The 20,196-nt window shown below is 40.4% G+C and overlaps 2 protein-coding genes across 4 annotated transcripts in view; one reads left to right on the forward strand and one right to left on the reverse strand.

Annotated features, from left to right (window-relative positions):
• Window positions 1-243: 243 nt before the first annotated feature.
• LOC139446766 (quinone oxidoreductase-like protein 2 homolog) lies at window positions 244-17,534 on the forward strand. 2 transcript variants are annotated; one of them, XM_071228090.1, is made up of 10 exons: window positions 244-397; window positions 1,276-1,417; window positions 2,892-3,033; window positions 3,573-3,669; window positions 10,741-10,871; window positions 12,419-12,528; window positions 14,100-14,181; window positions 15,450-15,631; window positions 15,995-16,223; window positions 16,866-17,534. In XM_071228090.1, the coding sequence occupies exons 2-10, from the start codon at window positions 1,335-1,337 to the stop codon at window positions 16,941-16,943; spliced, it is 1,134 nt and encodes a 377-aa protein (XP_071084191.1). In that variant the 5' UTR covers window positions 244-397; window positions 1,276-1,334; the 3' UTR covers window positions 16,944-17,534. The 2 variants fall into 2 exon arrangements, with proteins under 2 accessions (XP_071084191.1, XP_071084192.1); XM_071228091.1 differs by lacking the exons at window positions 244-397; window positions 1,276-1,417 and adding an exon at window positions 2,043-2,667 and having other exon boundaries at window positions 16,866-17,533.
• The window catches only part of LOC139446765 (regulator of nonsense transcripts 2-like), a 52,255-nt gene continuing 49,564 nt past the window's right edge, over window positions 17,506-20,196 (reverse strand). For both annotated transcript variants that reach the window (XM_071228087.1, XM_071228088.1), the window contains exon 41: window positions 17,506-19,772. In XM_071228087.1, coding sequence (XP_071084188.1) covers window positions 19,763-19,772 — 10 coding nt within the window. In that variant the 3' untranslated portion in view covers window positions 17,506-19,762. The remainder of the gene's footprint in view (window positions 19,773-20,196) is intronic.

Consider the following 20,196-nt stretch of genomic DNA (forward strand, 5'->3'; position numbering starts at 1 on the left):
AAATCAAATCTGCGGACTTACAAATTAACCGTATAATACCTATAGAGCTATGCGGCTAACGGGATGGTCATGCATTGTCATTGTATCCGAACAGCGTGGATCGATGCGCATGTCAATCACTGGATTGTCTGGTCCAGACTCGTTGCTGAGTGCGGCGTTAAACAACAAACAAACAAACCAGTGGATTCAAAGAGAGTTATCGGTCTTGCTATCAGATCAGGATCGGCTTCAGAAAGGGGCGAGGTTGGTTAGACACGAGTTGGTCGCCGATCGTGTTCAGATGGACGCACGAGTCGCTAATCGAGTTCGTCATGAATGTCTCCGGTGTAAGGGGGGCAACTCTAGTTCCATGTTTGTAAAGTTGCCCTTTGACCCCATGTAGCAGGAAGACTGGAGAGTGAGTTGAAAGCAAATATTGGTCTCATTTATGCGACACGCTAATAAGCACATATAATGTCAGCGATTACATCTCATGCATATTAAACAAGTATGTCATTGCCGTGACTACGACAGGAAAACACTTCAAAACGCTGATCAGTCTAGTGGTCTGTCTAATAGTAGCCTGGTTTGTTAAGCCCGATATTTCTTTTCAGTGGTGACATCCTCAGTTGGAAAATATAAATAATACTTGTATAGTGTATAGTTGTATACCATATAACATTTTGATGATGCTTCCCTATGTCGTGATAAGCACCAACGATCTGATGAACATTTAATGTTTTGTTATGAAAATGAATCTATAAATGCTTAATGCTTTGGTTTTTGTACATACACTGGCAAACAAAGTGAGACCCACACTCCTTTTGCAATACTTTGTGACCTCCAGCTAGCATACTGACAGCATTTAATCTGTATTTTGGCCCAAAATTTGGGCCACATTACAAACATGATAATGTAGGGCCTTCAACTACAACCCTCAGTCCAGCTAACACGAGACCCCGTCACAAGACCATCCGTATGGAAGGGGACACGGCTGCAGTTAAAGTCTGTTCTTACTTAGCACACAGATTGATAAATAGACACATTTCTAATACTTATAGATACTCCTCATAAGACAGTCACTACAATATATCTTGATGCAATCTTACCTGGCATTGCCCCTAATGTTGTATATATATCTTAAATCACTGCGAGTCATTTCACACGTTGATGGAGACTGACAAGACCTAGGTTAATACTAGCTGTTATATATGCAGTCAAGAGCTAAATTAGCCATGGTGGTATAGTTGGTTTGTATCACAGATGTAAATGTGCAATCTGGTGAATTATTTTCAGATAGCAGCAAGGTTGGTGTGTTGCTGACTGAATACATTTAGAGGACATCGTGTTGTGGGATGCTCTGTACGCGACATTTGTGTCAAGCTGCCAAGATGGCTTTCCAGACACCTCCAGAAGTGCTTTTCAGAAATGTTCTCAGGTAAACTTTTCTTAATTGGCATTGAATTTTGTTTGAAATAAATGTAAGATTTGGGATAACACTTTCTTAGTAAAGTACAGATTCTGCTACTTTTTGGGGTTGTCCCAACTGGGATTCAAACCCACACTACCAGAGTGAGGTACCTAATCGCCAGCACACAAGGTCAGCGATCTAACCTACTCAGTCACCGAGGCTTCCATGAAATGAAAGACCGACAACTGGTAGTCTAGATCACGTACTTTGAGTACCCCTCTGACAAGTGTAAATTGGCACGGCTCCCATGGCCGAAAGCTATGAATACACAATGCTATTTAGAAAGTGGCCAAATGTAACAAATGTTATATTTGGGATACCGTAACACTTTCTTAGGAAAGTACAGATTCTTGTACTTTTCTCACGTTTTGTTTGGTAATCAAAACCATGTCAGTGTTTCAATCCTTTTAGGGTAGAGTGGCATGTTTTTCTATAAAGCATTATTTACATAATAGATACAGAAGAAATATGTTGATTGTTCAATTCTCGTTCATGATCAATCATTAATTGATCACAGGTTACATGCATTTTTAAACCAATGATCATTCTTGACATTTGAACTATTTCCCAACACTACCATTGCAGCAGTCAGTAGGCTCATCTCCATAAGTAAGGTTAAGATATATAGATGACCTCTCAAAGAAGTTACTCATCTCCATAGTCAACTCATAATCTACTACAGGTACTTTCATTGTGCAGCATGTTTTGTGAGGCTGTGTTTCATTATCCCATTCTCAACTGGGCTCTGTCTATTATGTTTCATTATCCCATTCTCAACTGGGCTCTGTCCATCATGTTTCATTATCCCATTCTCAACTGGGCTCCGTCCATCATGTTTCATTATCCCATGCTCAACTGGGCTCCGTCCATCATGTTTCATTATCCCATGCTCAACTGGGCTCCGTCCATCATGTTTCATTATCCCATTCTCAACTGGGATCCGTCCATCATGTTTCATTATCCCATGCTCAACTGGGCTCCGTCCATCATGTTTCATTATCCCATTCTCAACTGGGCTCCGTCCATCATGTTTCATTTCCAGAGCAGAACTCCTAAACCATTCAATAATGCTTTGCATACACATCAGGCATTCATTGAAATATTTAGTTTTGTTTTTTTCCAAGGCACCAAGTTGGATTTTTGTTCAAATGAGAGTTGGGATCGGTTCCAGAGCACAACTGAAAGTACTCCGGACCCCCTCTTGAAAACCAAATGCAGTATGTTGTAGGATTTTGATATTTTGGATCCCTCCCTTTTAAAAATGCTGGATCCGCGCTTGTAAAAGCATTTGAAGAGTAGAGGGTATTGTTTGGTTTAGTCATCAATAATTATGTCAGTTGTACTCTCAAGCTTGAGGATGAACTTTTCGCATGTTATGCACATATATATATCAAGGGATATGAATGACATTGTCTTGTTGTTCTACTGTCGGTGGTACCAGACACAAGTCGGTGACAGCAGCACGGACTGCTTCAAGTGGCAGTGGACTGCCCAGTCACTTCCAGGCAGCGATGCTGCAGGACCTTGGACAACCGATGGTGGTGCAAAGGTTGCCCATGCCCACAGACATCATGAAAGATCAGGTACATCTTCACTCAAGACACATGGGTCAATCTAAACTTCCTTCAACTGTTAGTGGTATGTTAAACATTTCTTTGGGACTTACTAGAGATTAGGTATTATCCACAGCGCTCAGTTTTGTTGTAAGAGATGACTTTTAAGGATCTGGTTGACCTGGCCACTGTAAAATAGCAGGGTTGAAACGATGCAGCAAGGTCACTGTACATAGGTCATGATACGATATGCATATTTATGTGAAGTCACAGAAAGTTCTTGACTATAAATATTTCAGACCAGTAGAAACATGTTCGTAGCGACTACTTTTAGTAGTGAATTTGAAATGCTAATTAAAACACATTTTTACAATATTTGACTTACAAAAATGCTGGTTATTATAGTAAGTAATTTATTTTAGCAATTGTATTGTCTTGTTTCGATGCAGAATAAAACATATTGTTTATCATATCTTAGCATGAAAACTCCTGATGCACCAGTGCACTGATGTAGCGTTTTAACCCCTGACATGGAGTATTGCAGACTGTATTCACTGTCATGGTTACAGATACTGGTGGAGGTTGAAGCGGCAGCAGTCAACTTTTCTGACATTCTGAAGGCAGCTGGACAATATCAGGTGAAGGCCACAGTGCCCTATGTTCCAGGTAAAGATTCCAACAGAATCTTGTTTTTTGGTGGTTTGTTTGTTAACGCAACACTCAGCAATATTCCTGCTATATTGACGGCAGTCTGTAAATAATCAAGTTTGGAACAGACAATCCAGTGATTGATGTCATGAGCATCAATCAATGCAATTGGGATATGATGACATGCATCAACCAAATCAGCGAACCCTGAGCACCTGATCATGTTAGTTGCCTCTTACGACAAGCATAATCGCCTTCGCAGCAAACATCAAACAATAGATATCATTGTGAATAATTCTAAGAATACCACCTCTATTACATCAGTTGCCATAAATTCCTGTTTATGCTGAGAACCACACTATAATTTTTTATAAATTTTTCAACAGACGTCCTCTTCCCTGCCCCCTACATATCTATAGTTGTGAGGGAAACCCTATCCCTTGCCATGGGCGCCACCGCTCATTACGCAAGGCGGGAATCTACTCATTTCATTCAACCCATTATCCTCATCAACTAGATGCAGATATTTGGGGAGGTGGGAGTGATTAATTCCTGTTGTGATAGAGGTGGTATTCTTAGAATTATTCACAATGATAACTATTGTTTGATATTTCTTGCAAATACCTCACCTCTATTGCATCAGTTGCCAGTATACACCAGAGGGACCGGCGGGTTCTGGTGTCTAGCATCCCTTAGATATTTGGCTTTGTGAAGTGGTAACCCAGGGATTATATGCCAAAAGGGGTCTCGAACGGAATATGTCTAATAGTCTTCTTACAAGATTAGACATAGAGAATTTTTTAAATGTCATATGATGGGTATATATATATATCCATCCCTGTGATACTTAGACATATTATGACGTCACTTCCAGTGATGACGTCATCTGTGACTTCACTTCCGGTGTCATACCATGCCTCTTTTGGTATATGTCTTCTATATTCTCGTGTCACTATGACGTGGTATACCGTTATGCCCTTCTGGATAGTGATATTTAACGTATCTTCATGTTAGTCCGGTGCGATGTCTCCTATGACGTCACTTCCGGTGGTAGTACATCGATACATCCTATCATGTAGATTACCGTATATCACTTAATCCTTCGATCTCTGATTCCAGTGTTGCCATTTGCCTTGTTTACTGATTCAATTAGTACAACCCCGGTACAAAGGTCAACTTACCCTGAGTTCTTGAGGTATTCTGAAATCCCCCCCCCCCCCCCCCCCCCCCCCCCTTTTTCCCTTCCCCGAAGAGGAAGGGGAACAAGGTTACTTGGCGACTATCACCTGGGTCAGCCACCAAGGGCCCCAGAATGTATAGTCTTTAGATCGGTCTGTATGTCTCGTAAGTAAAAGTTTGGAAAAGTGTTGTGAGACTACCACTGGCAGCTGGCTACAACTTGTTCAATGGATACTGTATTCCATGTGGCTAGACTTGTTGCAAGGGCTCTGATCTCGTGAGACCTGCAGCTTCCCCAAGTTGGTGTGGAGACTTGTGCCAGTCTGTAGCTATCTGCAATCACCGATCTGAGTCATCCCGCTACAGTACCCTTGGTTATGTCCTTTTCTGACGAGGGCTTGCAAGAGATAAAGAGGCATTTTCTCTGCTTTCTGTGGGGTTGAGTTGCTGTAATGAAGTATCTCAAGGCTCTTATGGGACAAAGCAATCTGTGCGGGATGTCCACACTTTTACTTAAGGCTGGTATTGTATATTGCCTGTCCGAGTGTGCCGAAGGTTGACGACTGGTTTTAGGCAACAAATTCTGGGAGCGATCTAAACGACTCTGATTTCCATTCTTGGGTATGAGTTACAGTGGAGATGTCAATAGCGCGTAATTCTGACACACGAGCCGCCGTAGCCATGGCTAGGAGAAAAAACAGTTTCCCTGGAGATAATAGTAATGTCGCACTACTCATGGGTTCATATGGTGCTTTCATCAATGCTGACAATACTGTAGATAGATTTCATTGGGGAATACTGATGTCGTAATTTCTTGTCATTTCTAAGATAGAGCAAGAATTCAGCCACTATAGGTATCGTATTTCCACGTTTAAATGCTTTTTCCTTCTCCACTCGACAAACTTGTCCCATCTGTTATTGTATAGGGCAGATGATGCTGGTCTCCATTACCTTGCCACTCTTTGTGCAGCTGATTTAGAGTAACCGGCGGCTTGCATCTTATTCGAGATAACTTCCAAGCGTGAAGATGGAGGCTGTTGAAGCGGCCATAAAATATGTCCGTCCTTGATTGTCTCAATAGGTCGTGACATACTGCAAGTTTCAGATGTTCTTCCACTAGGAGTTGTAGTAACCTCGGAAACCAAGCCCTTTTTGGCCAAGCCGGGGCTATGAGGATTATGACACAGTCTGTTTCCTCTATTTTCTTCAGTACTCTGTCTAAGAGAGCCCATTGGGGAAAGGCGTATGCAAACATTCCCTCCCAATCCATGGAGAGCGCATCGACCTGGATTGCTAGTGGGTCTGATACAGGGCTGACGTAGACTGGTAGTTTGTTGTTGAGACATGTGTCGAAGAGATCTAGGTTTGGAGTATCCCATAGGTGGGTTATTCACTTGAATACCTCTGTAGTGACCATTCCGTGGGTACTATCTTGTTCTACCGGGATAGATAATCTGCTAGGATATTTAGCTTGCCCGGTATGTGTCTTGCTTTGATCTTGCAACTCACTGAGTCTATCAAGGCATTTAAACGTGTAACCTCCTTCAGTAATGGCTGAGACCTTGTGCCTCTTTGGTGCTGTATGTAATCGACCACGGTCGAGTTGTCTGTAGCGATCATCACTGACGAATGGTGTAGACGATCTAGCCATGCTGTTAAAGTTAGATATATCGCTCTCATTTCTAGACAATTGATGTGTAACTCTTCTCTTGGGATGACCAATTTCCCTGTATGGTAACATTGTCCATATGGGCACCTCAACCCTCTCCTGATACATCTGTGTAGAGTTGATGTAGGGGGGTAGGGTAATTGAGTGGAATACCTGGCATGACATTCTGACGATTCAGCCACCAATGGAGTTCTGAGATTCGAACTTATGGAGGTTGGATTATGGCTTCCAGCTGTAGGTGGTATTCATCCAAATCTGCCTCTGTAGGTTAAGTCTTGGATAGATGTGAGCGTGCCTAGGCAAGCGTTGCGACTTGACGGGCTTATCAAGTGCGCTTGTTATCATGTGCTCTACTTTTGCATATCTGTCCTCTGTGCTACTATGCCCTTGTTGAGTAGAAATCTTGCGCCTATGTAGATGATGCCTGTGTGGGTACTAGCTCTGTTTTAGAGGGTGAACCAGGAATCCTAAGTGTGTTAGTAGTTGGATGAGGCACACTGTGTTTAAACTGATTTGCGATTGTTCTGATCAGCCAATAGGAGATCGTCTATGTATCTGAGAAGCCTTATGAGCTTAGATGGTTGCAAACAGATGACGGGATTGGTGATCCTTGTGAATAACCATGGGGCGAAGGATATGCCGAATGGTAGTACCCTGAACTGGTATCTCTGAACGTTGACTGCAAAGCGTAGGTTCCTGGAATACTGGGGAGTAGAACCCGTGAGTGGTGTCTGACTCCTTTAAGATGCTGATAGCTCCTTGCTGAACTTGGGTAATCTTGGGTCGATGTCTGTGAGACCGGCTAGTTCGACTGGATTCGATGTGGTCGTATCTTTGATCTTCTGTAGTACTAAATCGTTGTCCATTGGGCAGGCGATGTCGGTAGGGTCTGAAGGAGTCTGTAGATCTCTGGTTGAGTCATTTCCGGTGGTATCCCCTTCGGAGACTGCTTCTGCACCTGCTTCCTCCTCTGGGAAGTGGGATGATCATCTTTAGCAGGAACTGTGCTGACATCCAGTCTTGTGCTGATTGAAGACCTTTCTGCATCTTCAGTATGTGGTCCAGTGATCTGTGGATGAATCTGGTCTACTGTAGTGTCATCACTGTGGGGGTGTCTAAGGGTAGACCTTCGCTCTGGTTGTTCAGGGTATGACGTGGAGAATTGCAGCTGCAATCAGGTTAATGTATGAACTGATATTAATCATCTGTTAGTTGACATAATCTAAGTCCTTGATTTTGGCCATGTCAATGTGCATTTTAGAGTTAGTTTTCTTAACCAGGTAGTAGAAAAGTTCATCAATGCTCGGCTGTTGTGCGCAGGGACAACGTGTGTCGTGTAAGCACTCTTATTAAGTGCCGATGTAGCATTTAATGAATATTCGATTCTTGATGATGTCATCAATATATGACGGACAGGGGAAAGGTAGGGAATTCTAGTTTCAACTGACCGGTACCTCATACCCGGCACGTTCTAACAAGGTCATCTGGCATTTTGTCCTTGTATCTGTTTTAAAGGCAGGCAATAGATTTTATAAAGTTCTGCAATGATATTAATGATATATTTAATGGAATAATTATTTGGTCTATAATTATCCTCCGTAGTAGAATCCCCACTGTATAAAAAACCAGTATTAGCAATAGATCCGCACACCCTACTCAGGCTGCGCTGGGACTGGGTCATATGGCTGAGGGTAGCGTAATCCCGGTCGTCTGATCTACGGCTGGCCGTGCGGGAATCACATGTTCTATAACTGTGTGATAGTGACATAACAATGTCCCTTGCTTGCTCCTCTCGTGTAACTGGACCGTGTGGCAGTATGAGATGGCACACGCTTAGGAATTCTATCCTGATATGCACGAGCTTTGTCAGTTCGTCTAACTTACGGCTAGAGGGTGACTGGTGTGTATTTCTGAGCATACTGCGATGCAATGCCCGTGATTCACGATCTGCCCTATGGTGTACGTGGTAGGGAGGTAATCTATCTCTTTTATGTTCTCCTGTGTCCTCATAATAATCTCATACAGCGTAGGCTTGTGCATGTCTGCTGAATGAGGAAGTACTGCCATATTCAGCCTTAGATCTCACTTAAATCTCGTGCTTATCAATCCCTGTTTGGCCATGCCGGGTTTGTGCAACCAATTCTTTTAGATATGAGATTCCTGAGACATTGATTGCATGCGCTTTTATCAATCATTACAACATTGAGTTGGTTAATTTCTTTAGTTATATCCTGTGAGGTACATCTGCTCCTCAATTTCATTGGGAGATCCTTAGGTCTCCTGAATCTTGTGATCGACCCCTGTTGGCCAAGCCAGGGTTGTGCCACAGATTCTTTTAGATATGAGATTTCCTGAGACATTGATTGCATGTGCTTTTATCAATCAGATCGACCCCTGTATGGCCAAGCCGGGGTTGTGCGACAGATTCTTTAGATATGAGATTTCCTGAGACATTGATTGCATGAGCTTTTATCAATCTGATCGACCCCTGTTTGGCCAAGCCGGGGTTGTGTTGATTGCGCTTTATACATCATTACAGACATTGAATTGGTTATTTTCCCCGAACTCATTTAAGTAAAAGGGGGAACGTGGCAGAGGGTGGAACATCGTAAGCTTCTTTCAAACCTAGATCGTTGCCGGATGCAAGTTAGAGGCTACGTTAAAGCCTGTACAGTACATCTGCTCCTCAACTTTATTGGGAGAGTGGGATGAGCGACGGTGTCTCTTCTCCTCATAAGGTGAGACGGCGCCCTTGCGCGACACTCGCTTGTCACCCTCGTGATTAATTATGGCGGCCAAGGTCTTAATCACTTTTTTACTTGATGCTCTAGTAATCTTTTGTAATCAGGATTGTTGATACATGCCTTGTAGAGCTTGTCACATTTCTCCTTTGACAGAGGCTCGCAATAGCTGCACCTTGACTTTTTTGTGCAGTTGCCTTTCTTGCATGATAGACATCTAGGGTGAGGGTCACCAGGTATCTGGTGTTGCCGAAAGCCTGAACAGACGGGTGTCTGTCCTTTAGATGAAGATCTCATCCCACAAACCGTTTCTAACTAATTACTTACTAGAACTTCCGATCTTCTTATAACCCCGTTCTCTGCTTGTAGAACTGCTCACTGCTTGTGTCTATGAAGCTTGAGAAGATCTCATGTGCTTTGTAAGTGTGGAACGCAATTACGTTTACGGATGTGCAACAAAAAATTTTCCTTGTTGTCATCTGGACACACAGGAAAGAAGTGAGTAGATTCCCACCTTGCGGATGCGCGGTGGTGCCCCTGGCAAGGGATAGGGTTTCCCTCAAAACTATAGATATGTTGGCAGTGAAGAGGACGTCTGTTGAAAATTTATAAAAATTTATAGTGTGGTTCTCAGCATAAACAGGAATTTATGGCAACTGATGTAATAGAGGTAAGGTATTTGCAAGAATTATGGGTTTCTGAACACCTATTCTAACGCGCATCTTCACGAGTCCCATTACATCTTGTATGTATCACTGTCAAATATCAATACAAAATGGTCATATATGGATATGTAATGATCCTTACATAGATGAAAATGAATACATATTTCCTGACTGCATCAATCTCATAAAATCAGATCTTTTACTCCGACATGTTACTTGTCAGCGTCAAGATCAGGGAGCACCTCTATAAGTCATGGCAGGAGACCCTGAGAGCACTTTGACCGCTCAGTCGAAATAAGGATTAGTGGGTCCTAGAGCCAGTCAGATGTCAGCTTTACAAACCAATTCGGAAATTTCAATCTCTGACAAAGAACACCCCCACAGAACAAAATAACTCTCCTTATTAACCCTTTTGGGTTTAGCTGCCATGGTGCTCACAGACAGGATGTATGAATATCCACATTATAATAGTGCAGCACTATTTTCGGGCATTTATCAGATTTACAGAAATCAGAGAAGAATTAAGTACTGCAATTAGCTGATGAGAAAGTTCATCTGACAAAGGGATATCTCCTATGTTTAAGCTGACATGTCTTGAATGAAATACTTTTCAGAATGACGTTGAACATGTCACACAAGTATTACGCTGTCACAATGTTGTGAGAAGGATTTATCATGACAAAGTTTGACTTTACAGCCCTAAACCATTCCTTATGGATTAACCTGCACTGAAACGTAGCTCTTAATTGTAACAAAGAAGTTGTTCATCTATATACCTTATCCTTACTTATTCCTAATGAACTAATCAAAGATTGGCATGGTTGTCTCTCTGTAGGTGCTGAGCTCTGTGGTCGTGTGAGAGCAGTTGGTGAAGGGGTGAAAAACTTCCACATAGGACAGAAGGTTGTGGGTTTGGCTTCTAAGGGAGATGGAGCATTTGCTGAATACTGCCTTCTGCATACAAAGGTGGGACAGTACCCTTAACTTGCCCTGCACCAGCTGTGCCCCTATGGGTATTCTGTGGCAGGGTAGGTCCCAAATACCCCATCTATACTTCTTCCCAAGTTAATTGACTTTAAAAATCCACTTTCCCCCCTTCCTGAACTAGGTAGGAATTTCTGGGCTCAATTGTTGCACCACCAGTGGCAACTACGAGTTATGTCCCTTCTATGTCCCTCCTATTGACCAATCAGATTCCACATTTCATATCACTGCATTTGCTTCAAACAAAATGGCAGCGCCCAATCAACACGATCTGATCGATAACCAAAATCTATATTGTAATAAAACGGGTCATACTTTGCAGAGTGCATCAACTTACGTGAGCATCTTGATTAAAAACATGAAAAGATTTGGAAAATATTTGATGACTCTAAGTTGCAGAACACATGCTTTGCAAATCCTGCAATCGACCGAAATCTGCATGGCAGTCTATGAACCAGATGTTGATTTCATTACACGATTTTGATTGGACTATGCTTAGACTCGTTAGTCCAGCCAAATCACTAATTCCAGCCTAGTTCAGCTCAGGTTGAAACTGGACTTTTATAGTTAGTTAACTCCCTTGTCCTTGGAAGATGCTTATAAGACTGGGTCTTTGGCATGATGAGCGAACGCCTTAACTACTAGGCTACCCAACAGACCAAATTAGTAAGAACATCCACAATCATCAACTGTGACACTGCGACAATATTTCTCAAAGTGGCATAAAATTAAACTTACAATTCCCTTTACATGCTTAAACCTTGTATAATTATCCCCGCCAAACAAAGTTGGCGGGGGATATAGAAACAGGCTCCGTCCGTCCGTCCGTCACGTTTCGTTTCCAGAGCATAACTCATACACCGTTCAATATTTATTCATCAAACTTTGCAGGTCTGTCAGGTACATGCTGAACTGGTGCCTTTTGCTATTTAAATTTATTAGAAATTTTTATTTTTTACGTTTCCATGGCAACAAGATGGACTTAGGTTCTGTTAGGGTAGGGTTCGTATCCGGAGCATAACTCATAAACCGTTCAATATTTTTTCATCAAACTTTACAGGTCTGTCAGGTACATGCTGAACTGGTGACTTTTGCTATTTAGAAATTTTATTTTTTTTATTTGTTACGTTTTCATGGCAGCAAGATGGACTTAGGTTCCAAACCCTTCTTTTTTTACAATTTCCATGACAAGTTCCACCTCGGTTAAAAAAGGTTAGGGTTTGTTTAGATTTAATTATGTCATAAATTCTGCAACAGGGGCGGGGGATATAGCCATGTTAGTGGCAAACTCTTGTTGATTTTCCTTTGGTGCTATATTTTAGTATGGTAAACTGTTTGAATCACTTTGAGGTAACTGGGTTATCATTTCAACTTCATATTAAACATATTTTCCAGTTTATGATATGCACCTTTGTATATTTCTATGCAACCATTTTGGCTTTCGAAAAAACAATGCTTTCTTAGTAAAGGCAAAAAATGCATATTTTGTGAAACAAATGAGGTTGATCAATGTTGTGTGTTCCTGGTAGACTGTTCTTCCAGTGCCTGACGCCTTGTCACCAGTAACAGGCGCCTCCATGATCATTTCCTATGGAACTTCCATGATGGCTTTGACCCGCACAGCCAAGGTCAAGGCTGGGTAGGTGTGAAATGTACTCTTCAAAAAAAGAAACTTGACACTGACTTTCAAAATGTAATATAATGCGATTGTTTCAAAATAGGACACAGAAACCATAATTGAAACACCTTTTTCAAGATCAATGTACACAATGTTCAAAACATTAATCGTGTCACCTGGACAGACACACGTACACGATACAGTTATTGTCACAGGGGTACAGAAAATGTCAGTATCGGTTGTGCCCACCACGTGCATCAATCACTGCTTGACACCGACGACCTATAGATGCAATCAAGTTGTCAATAACACGCTTCATTCTGAAGTGCATCAAGAAGTGCCGGAAGTGTTTGGGCGGTGGATTCCTTCTGCGAACGCGTCGATCCAACTCGTCCCACAGATGCTCAATCGGGGACAAATCTGGTGACCGGGCTGGCCAAGGTAATGTCTGGATGTTGTTGTGCTGTAAGAAGTCCTGACAAACACGTGCAATATGCGGTCGAGCGTTGTCCTGCTGGAACTGTCCGCCATGAAGGTTGACATGAGGAAGAATGTAAGGCTGTAGGATCAAGTCTCCATAACGCACACCTGCCACATGCACAAGAGTCGTCCTACCACCGTGATGAATTCCGGCCCATACCATGACACTCCCGCCGCCAAATGGGACCTGCTGCACACAGTTGGGGGCGTAACGTTCACCCCGACGGCTGTAGACATGTGCGCGCCCGCCCATCAGCACGTGTGAGTAGGAAACGGGACTCGTCAGTAAACAGTACATTTCTCCACCTTGCACGTGCCCATCTAACCCTCTGTTGGCACTAAAGCAGATGGTCTGCCAGATGACATGGGGTCAATACATGACGTCGAACAGGTCTTCGTGCAAAAAGTCCAGCCTCCCTCAGTCTGTTGCGTACCGTTTGATCTGATATTCTGCGTACCCCAGGGATCTGTGTGGTTGTAGACGTGGCTGTGGTAGTGTGGTCTTGGAAGTGTCGCAGCCGGATGTATCGATCTTGTGCTTGGGTTGTCACCCCTGCCTAAATGCAGGATCCTGTGCTGCACGTTTTTACCAGGCGGTTGCGTTTGGATGAAGCTGTAAAATTGATCCCCAAATGCTACGTTTATGTGCTTTGCATGTATTTTCGCGAATTATAGACACATCATCTTTCTGTTTGACTTATATGGTTCTCATTTAACGTAATTATTTTAGATATTTGGCAAACAGTGGTTTTACATCTATGTCAAGTTTCTTTTTTTGAAGAGTATATTTCCCCCATGACAGAATCCAATGTTGTGTTTATATATGATAGAAATCATATTGGGGACGCTTACAATGTTAAATCATGAATAATACCTAAAAGAATATTTTTAAAGAATTGCTACATTTGGAACCTTTTCAGAATGAGTTACATCATGAGCCATTGCGATTTTGTTTTTGTTCTTTTGTGGATGGATTTTGGAAGCTAACAACTTGGGACAAGAACATGGACCCGAAGGAAGTGTCAAACCTCACTATATTAGTAACTGGGGGCTCTTAAATGTGGTGGGATGGTTAATGAGGTTGTCCACTGTAAAAAGTATGTATGTTCTAGTGAGACGGTGTTGGTAACAGCAGCAGCAGGGGCAACAGGGATGGCAGCCGTGGATATTGCAGCTCATGTCCTGGGTACAGAGGTATTGTTGCTCCATTATCTTATACTGCTGTCATGTAGCTGGAATAATGGAGTATGGCGTTAAACAACAAACAAACCATTCTCATATCTTAATATACCGATTTTGACGTAATAACACATAAACACATAGAAACTTGACAAAGAGGGGTGCTTATTCAAACCATACACAAGAGACTGTCAGAGATTGAGTGGGAACAGAATAAGTCCAAAGGCGTGTGAAACTAAAATGTATTTGATACTAGTTACTAGACAGTTACATATCCATTCTACTCTGCTGTTTGCCTTAATATGCACAAGAAAATATAAATTGTCATTTCAATTTTCGGGCTTTGTACCAGGAGCTTATAAAGATTACTTACAGATTGGTCAAGAGGTTGGTCAGGGGGCGCTTTTGGGAACAGGACACTTAATACATCTGATATGGTACATATAATCCTGTTCTTAAGTGTGAGGACAAGTTTCCTATTATGAAACGAAACATCAAACCACTTGTTCCACAGCCTATTCCCTAGGCAAGATGAAGAGCTATGGTAGGACTCATGGTGGAAGATCTCTGAAAAAATGTCCTATCTTTGGTAGATTTTACTATGACTTATGCATAAATGTAATGAATAATGAAGAAGTTTGGGTTTGCATAAATATCTCCATCCTAAAGGACGAGGTGGGATAAGGGCTCATTTTGGCCCACACTATCTGCATAATTTATCAACTGAACAAAACTTTTAGAAATTGTTTTGAAAGTTATCAGCTGTGTTCATGTGAAGGAGAACTAGGCTTTGTTTCATTTCAACAATTGCATGTTTTGGAATTACAACAATGCTAAAGCCAAAGGTAAGGATAAATGTGTCAATGAGGCTGAATTTAGAGGATTTGGGTCTTCCCCCATGCTGTATTTCATTAGAGTTAAAGATAAACACAGTTCAAAACATAATGCTAAAAAATTCATCTTGAGACACAAACTTGCTAATACGTATATTTTCCTTTGAAGTTTAAAAAGATCAGCCCTTTTCACTCATTTTAGCCACACAGTATTTGATCCTGTCAGAAGTCCAAAACTTGTAAGTGTAAGAAACAAAAAAGGCTAGTTGTCAGGCATTTGAACATGTCCGATAATTTTCATGCCAATATTTGAAAGTTTTCCGCACCTTTAAAATTTGACATTTTCATTGGGCCAAATATGGCCCATGTCCAATTTACTTTAAAATAGAACTAAAATAGCAAAAGATTGTCTTTGGCTAAGATAATTAAGTCTAAGTACCTTGTGACCAGGTGATTGCAGTTTGTGGTGGAGCTGAGAAGTGTGCCCTTGCCAAGGAAAGAGGAGCACACCACACAATAGACTATAACAGTGAGAATTTGAGGGAGAAAGTCAAGGAAATCACTCAAGGTCGTGGAGTGAATGTTGTTTTGGATCAGGTTGGGGGAGATATCTTTCTGCAGTGTCTAAAAAGGTTAGTTTTACTTCTTTTTATGACAGGTTACTTGCTTGACACGCACAGGTTATGACCAATTCTTCATATTCTCTTTCACGCAAACTGTTGTCTTTTAGGATAAATATCGTGACAGATCAATTCATTTCTCATACTATTTGCAATATTGAATATGATACTGGTTAGCTGTACCAGTTGTCATTAAACTTTCCTAGGCAACAGACTGGTGCTTTTGATTTAACTCATTACCTGTGGATGCTCTAATTTTTACTTTGTCTGACTTCAACAAGTCTTCATTTCATATAGTTCTAGGTATTTGTATTTTTACTTGATGAAGCATTTCAACATTCATATCCTCATTTAAACAATTGTTTTCCCCTGAAGTATTGCAGAGGAAGGACGACTGGTGACTGTTGGTTATGCATCAGGGAAAATACCATCAATACCTGCTAACCTGCTGCTGCTCAAGTCCTGCTCTGTCCATGGTGTGTTTTGGGGCAACACTTCCGTCACCAACCCCCCAGTTTTCTTCAAGTCCATACAGGACACAATGACAGCACTTCAGCAAGGGAAAATAAAACCATACTGTGGACAAACATTTCCTCTCAATCAGGTTTGTGTTGTCAAATTGCTCCATTCATTGACCACAGAATCATCATATATCTGCTTTTTATTACTAAACAGGGTATATAAAGTTCATAAAGTTCACTAGTGCAAATATCAGTTCTCGCACACCAGTGCATTGTTTCCATCCTTCGGACGTCATTGTTGACGTCAAGAATCTCTTATTGGTATGGAATGACAAATTGTGGTTTTCTAGGACAGTGGTGGAGATCAGTGCATTGTCTTTTAGAGGGGAGCTCAAAAAGATTAAGAAATAATAGGTAATAAAGAAATTATTACACTCACATGTGTGTCAAACATATTTTATGAAACTTGTGTAAGAATTCATGTATTACCCTCGCACTTGCTCTGGAAATACAAGAAATCAGACACTCGTTTTGTAAAATCAGTATGATACAGTTGCTTGTATAATAACCTCTATATCTGGAATGATTTCATATATTTTTTTCATTTTCAATCCTATGACATTCTTGAGGAAGATATCTTATAACCATGATGTTTTGTTGGTTCTGAACAGAAATATCTAAATTCAAAATCTTTATTGGTCCAGAATCAATGTCATCATTATCGTAATTCTGTCTATGCCTTGAAGAAAAAGAAATGTTGATCGATGCTTTATGTCTGTTTTCAGGTAAATGAAGCATTTGACCTGGTGAAATCCAGAAAATCAACAGGAAAAGTGGTTATAGTTCCGAGTCCGAACTCTTGAAACTATCTCATTGAACAAAAGATCAAATATTATGTATGAATAGTTTTAAATTTTCAGAAAACATGATGATGAATCAAAATCATATATTCCAAGATAAAAGTCATCAGAGTATGTAAATAGTCAGATTAGTAACCAAGGCGATACTACACATGTTGTTTTGTATAGAGGAATTTTGGGGTCAGTCTGTACAAACCAAAATAAACATTTTATGCCACAAGGCCATATCTTACATAATTAATAAGGTTGTAAAAGTTTCCCAAAGGTTTCAGGCATCCAGCATATAAGTTGGTATAAGCTTTCATGTAGATACATGAAACATACCTTGAACTTCTACCTGGGAATTGAAGTGTGACCGATGATGGATGGATTGACCTGTCAGTGTGAGTATCCAACACCACACAGTGTTCACAATTCTTAAAACATTTATTATGCTGTCTGACAAGAACATGTCAAGAACAAGAACATTTGTAATAAAGAATATCTGCAGTTTGTCTCTGTTTGTCAGTTCCTATGTCTTTGTATAAATTGCTTTATACATAGAGAAATAAAACAAACACATGAATGTGTGCAACCACTTACTTTATTTGCACCTGCAAATAGCAAAAAGAATCAAGTCTGCTATTTTCCCGGCATAGTCTTACAACCAGTGAAAGATTTCATGCAGGACATGTAAAGCAAGTCCACATACCAATTCATGTCAAATAAAAAGAAATGAATAAATACTTCTTATAATTAAGTATTTTCCACTGTCTCAAGTGGCTAGTAACACCATGTAAAGCTGTGCTGGAAAGTATCAGACTTGATGTCTCATCCTGCTAATGGGCCCATTCTTCCCCCATCACTCCCCGATAATCCCTACATGTAGTACAACTACTGAAATGAATCAGTCTTCAGCATCTTAGGCTTCTTTGATTTATTTACTTGGTTTACATATTTTCCAAAAGACACATAGGCTCGGTTGTCACAATGAAATTAAAATAGATGAGATGTTAAAAACATTTTTTCAGATTTCCTTAAAGGTGAGTCAGTTGAAAAGTCAAAGAGTTACCTCCCTTCAGACATCAACATACTTCAGAAATGAGTCCTCAAAATTTTAATTTTATTTGTAAAAGTTTGGGTTGGCCAATCCGTAAACCAAGTAATTAAAACTAAACACCTTATATGGAAACATGCATAACGGTAAGAGTCAACAATAGAACCACAATGCTGCTTCACAGTCCAGGCTTTAGTATTACCTTCCACCAGATAACATAAAACTCGGACAAAATTTTCACCTTCGCATACTTTTGGCTGATAAATAAAACCAATAAAATAACCATGGCTTTTATCTGTTGTAACATTTTAAAATAATCTAAATGAATCATTCAAACGTTTATTTCATAATGTTAGGTTAAAAACTGAGTTACATTTCAAACTAATTTGAATCTGTAAGATGGCATCCCTATTTGATCATATCACTGAAAAATAGAGGATAGAACTGAAAGCAACAATAATCTTTTGTCTTGCATTCATAAACAGTCTAAAATGATGTACAAAGCTAAAATATAACTTTTCACTTCTGGTTGTGCAACTTTGTTTGACTTTCCTCATTCTCATAAAACATTGAACTTAATCATTTGGCAAAAACAGTCTATTGCTCGATAACATAAAAGCATAGTATATGTAAATGCTTGATAACGCTGCATGTCAGGGCTCGATTTAAAGGAACCTGATTAAACTTGCACAAGATGCATGTTGACATACAAACCTAGTTACACCAGAAAAAAAACAAGTTGCACCCTGGTCCTATAAATTTATCAAAGTTGAAACAAAGGCTGGTCTGCTGCCAGTGTCAGATAAATTAAAAACATATTGCTACTAAATGCAAGTGAAACGTGCAATAATCTTGAAGTACCCCCAGTTTGATGACGTCAAACCCAAGAAAGCATGACAAAGTACACATAACGGGGATTAGTGATGTAGTATGGTACATAAAACTTAGAGGTACTGAGTGTTCAGTGATCGATGTTGTCTGAATAAGTAAGGGTTAGTCAGAAACAAAATTTTTTATATGCACTTGGTGCATGTAGACATAAATTTTAGTATTAGGTTGCATTTTTCAATAGTGGGTTGCACGGGTGCATGTTTTATAAAGCTAAATCGAGCCCTACATGACGTGTAATGGAACAACTTGTGAAAATGAACCATATCAAAAATAGAAAGTGTTTTAACATCAACAAAGGACAAACATCTTTAAATTGATCACTTGAAAAATATCTTTTTACAGGCTAACATCTGTTTAGCACAGGGACATTACTTAAATCACAGTTGTTAAGTTTGGTCATTAAAATATCTTTACTATCCTCTCCTGGAGGGTATCCAACACATTTGCAGGTGTCTACAACCAATATCAATTTCCCTTCTAATTGAGGATTATCAGCAATCTTATGATGGCTTTATAAGTTGGAGTAAGTATGACCCAGTGGATGGTTACTTTGCAAATCCAGTCTTCAATTCTCATTCACATACTAGAAGTGAGGTCTTTTCGATGAATCATTTTTTTGTGATGAATCATACCTTAGTCAATTTGCTTGAATACTAAGAAAGTAAATTCTTGTCAGAGTACACTGATCATTTGAAGTGTTTGCATGTTTCCTTGAGCCTTATGCAGTCACTGCCATAGAAACAAGTTACACGTAGTTGCCACTCTTTCACCATCCTTGCCCTTAGACTGGCAGCTCTCTATCCCATCTCTGATTGGTCGGTCGGTCGGTTGTTTGTCTGGCTCGGAGCACTGGATTGGTTCCAGGTCATTGTGTAAGACCATGCTCCGCTTGTTCTCAGCGTTTTCTGCAAATCAATTTTCAGAAAGGGTCTACCATATGTACAGAAACATCGGCCATTTGATAATGATCACTGCATTGAGCTAAGAGAAAAGTAGTTAATTATATAATCTGAAAGGAAAGTTGTCTTGATACAGTTTGATATATATAACTAGTCAGAATGTTGTCATAAAACAAACATTCATTACTCGTTGTAGATACCTCTGTTTAAGAACAATAAGCTGGTGTCTAATACCACAGTATGTGCAGATGTATTGCCGGAACTAGTTGCACGAAATATATTGAAAACTCTCAACATGGCTGGGCTTATTCAATGACATGGCTTGTGGAGATGATAGATCACTGAGATGAGCTTATTCACACTCGATGACCCTCAGAGCATTGTTTCTCCATTGTATCTTGCAATAAAATTTCACAAATTATGTCAGGGT

This window comes from Haliotis cracherodii, unplaced genomic scaffold, assembly GCF_022045235.1.
Source record: "Haliotis cracherodii isolate W230 unplaced genomic scaffold, xgHalCrac1.p SCAF_6, whole genome shotgun sequence".
NCBI lineage: Eukaryota > Metazoa > Mollusca > Gastropoda > Lepetellida > Haliotidae > Haliotis > Haliotis cracherodii.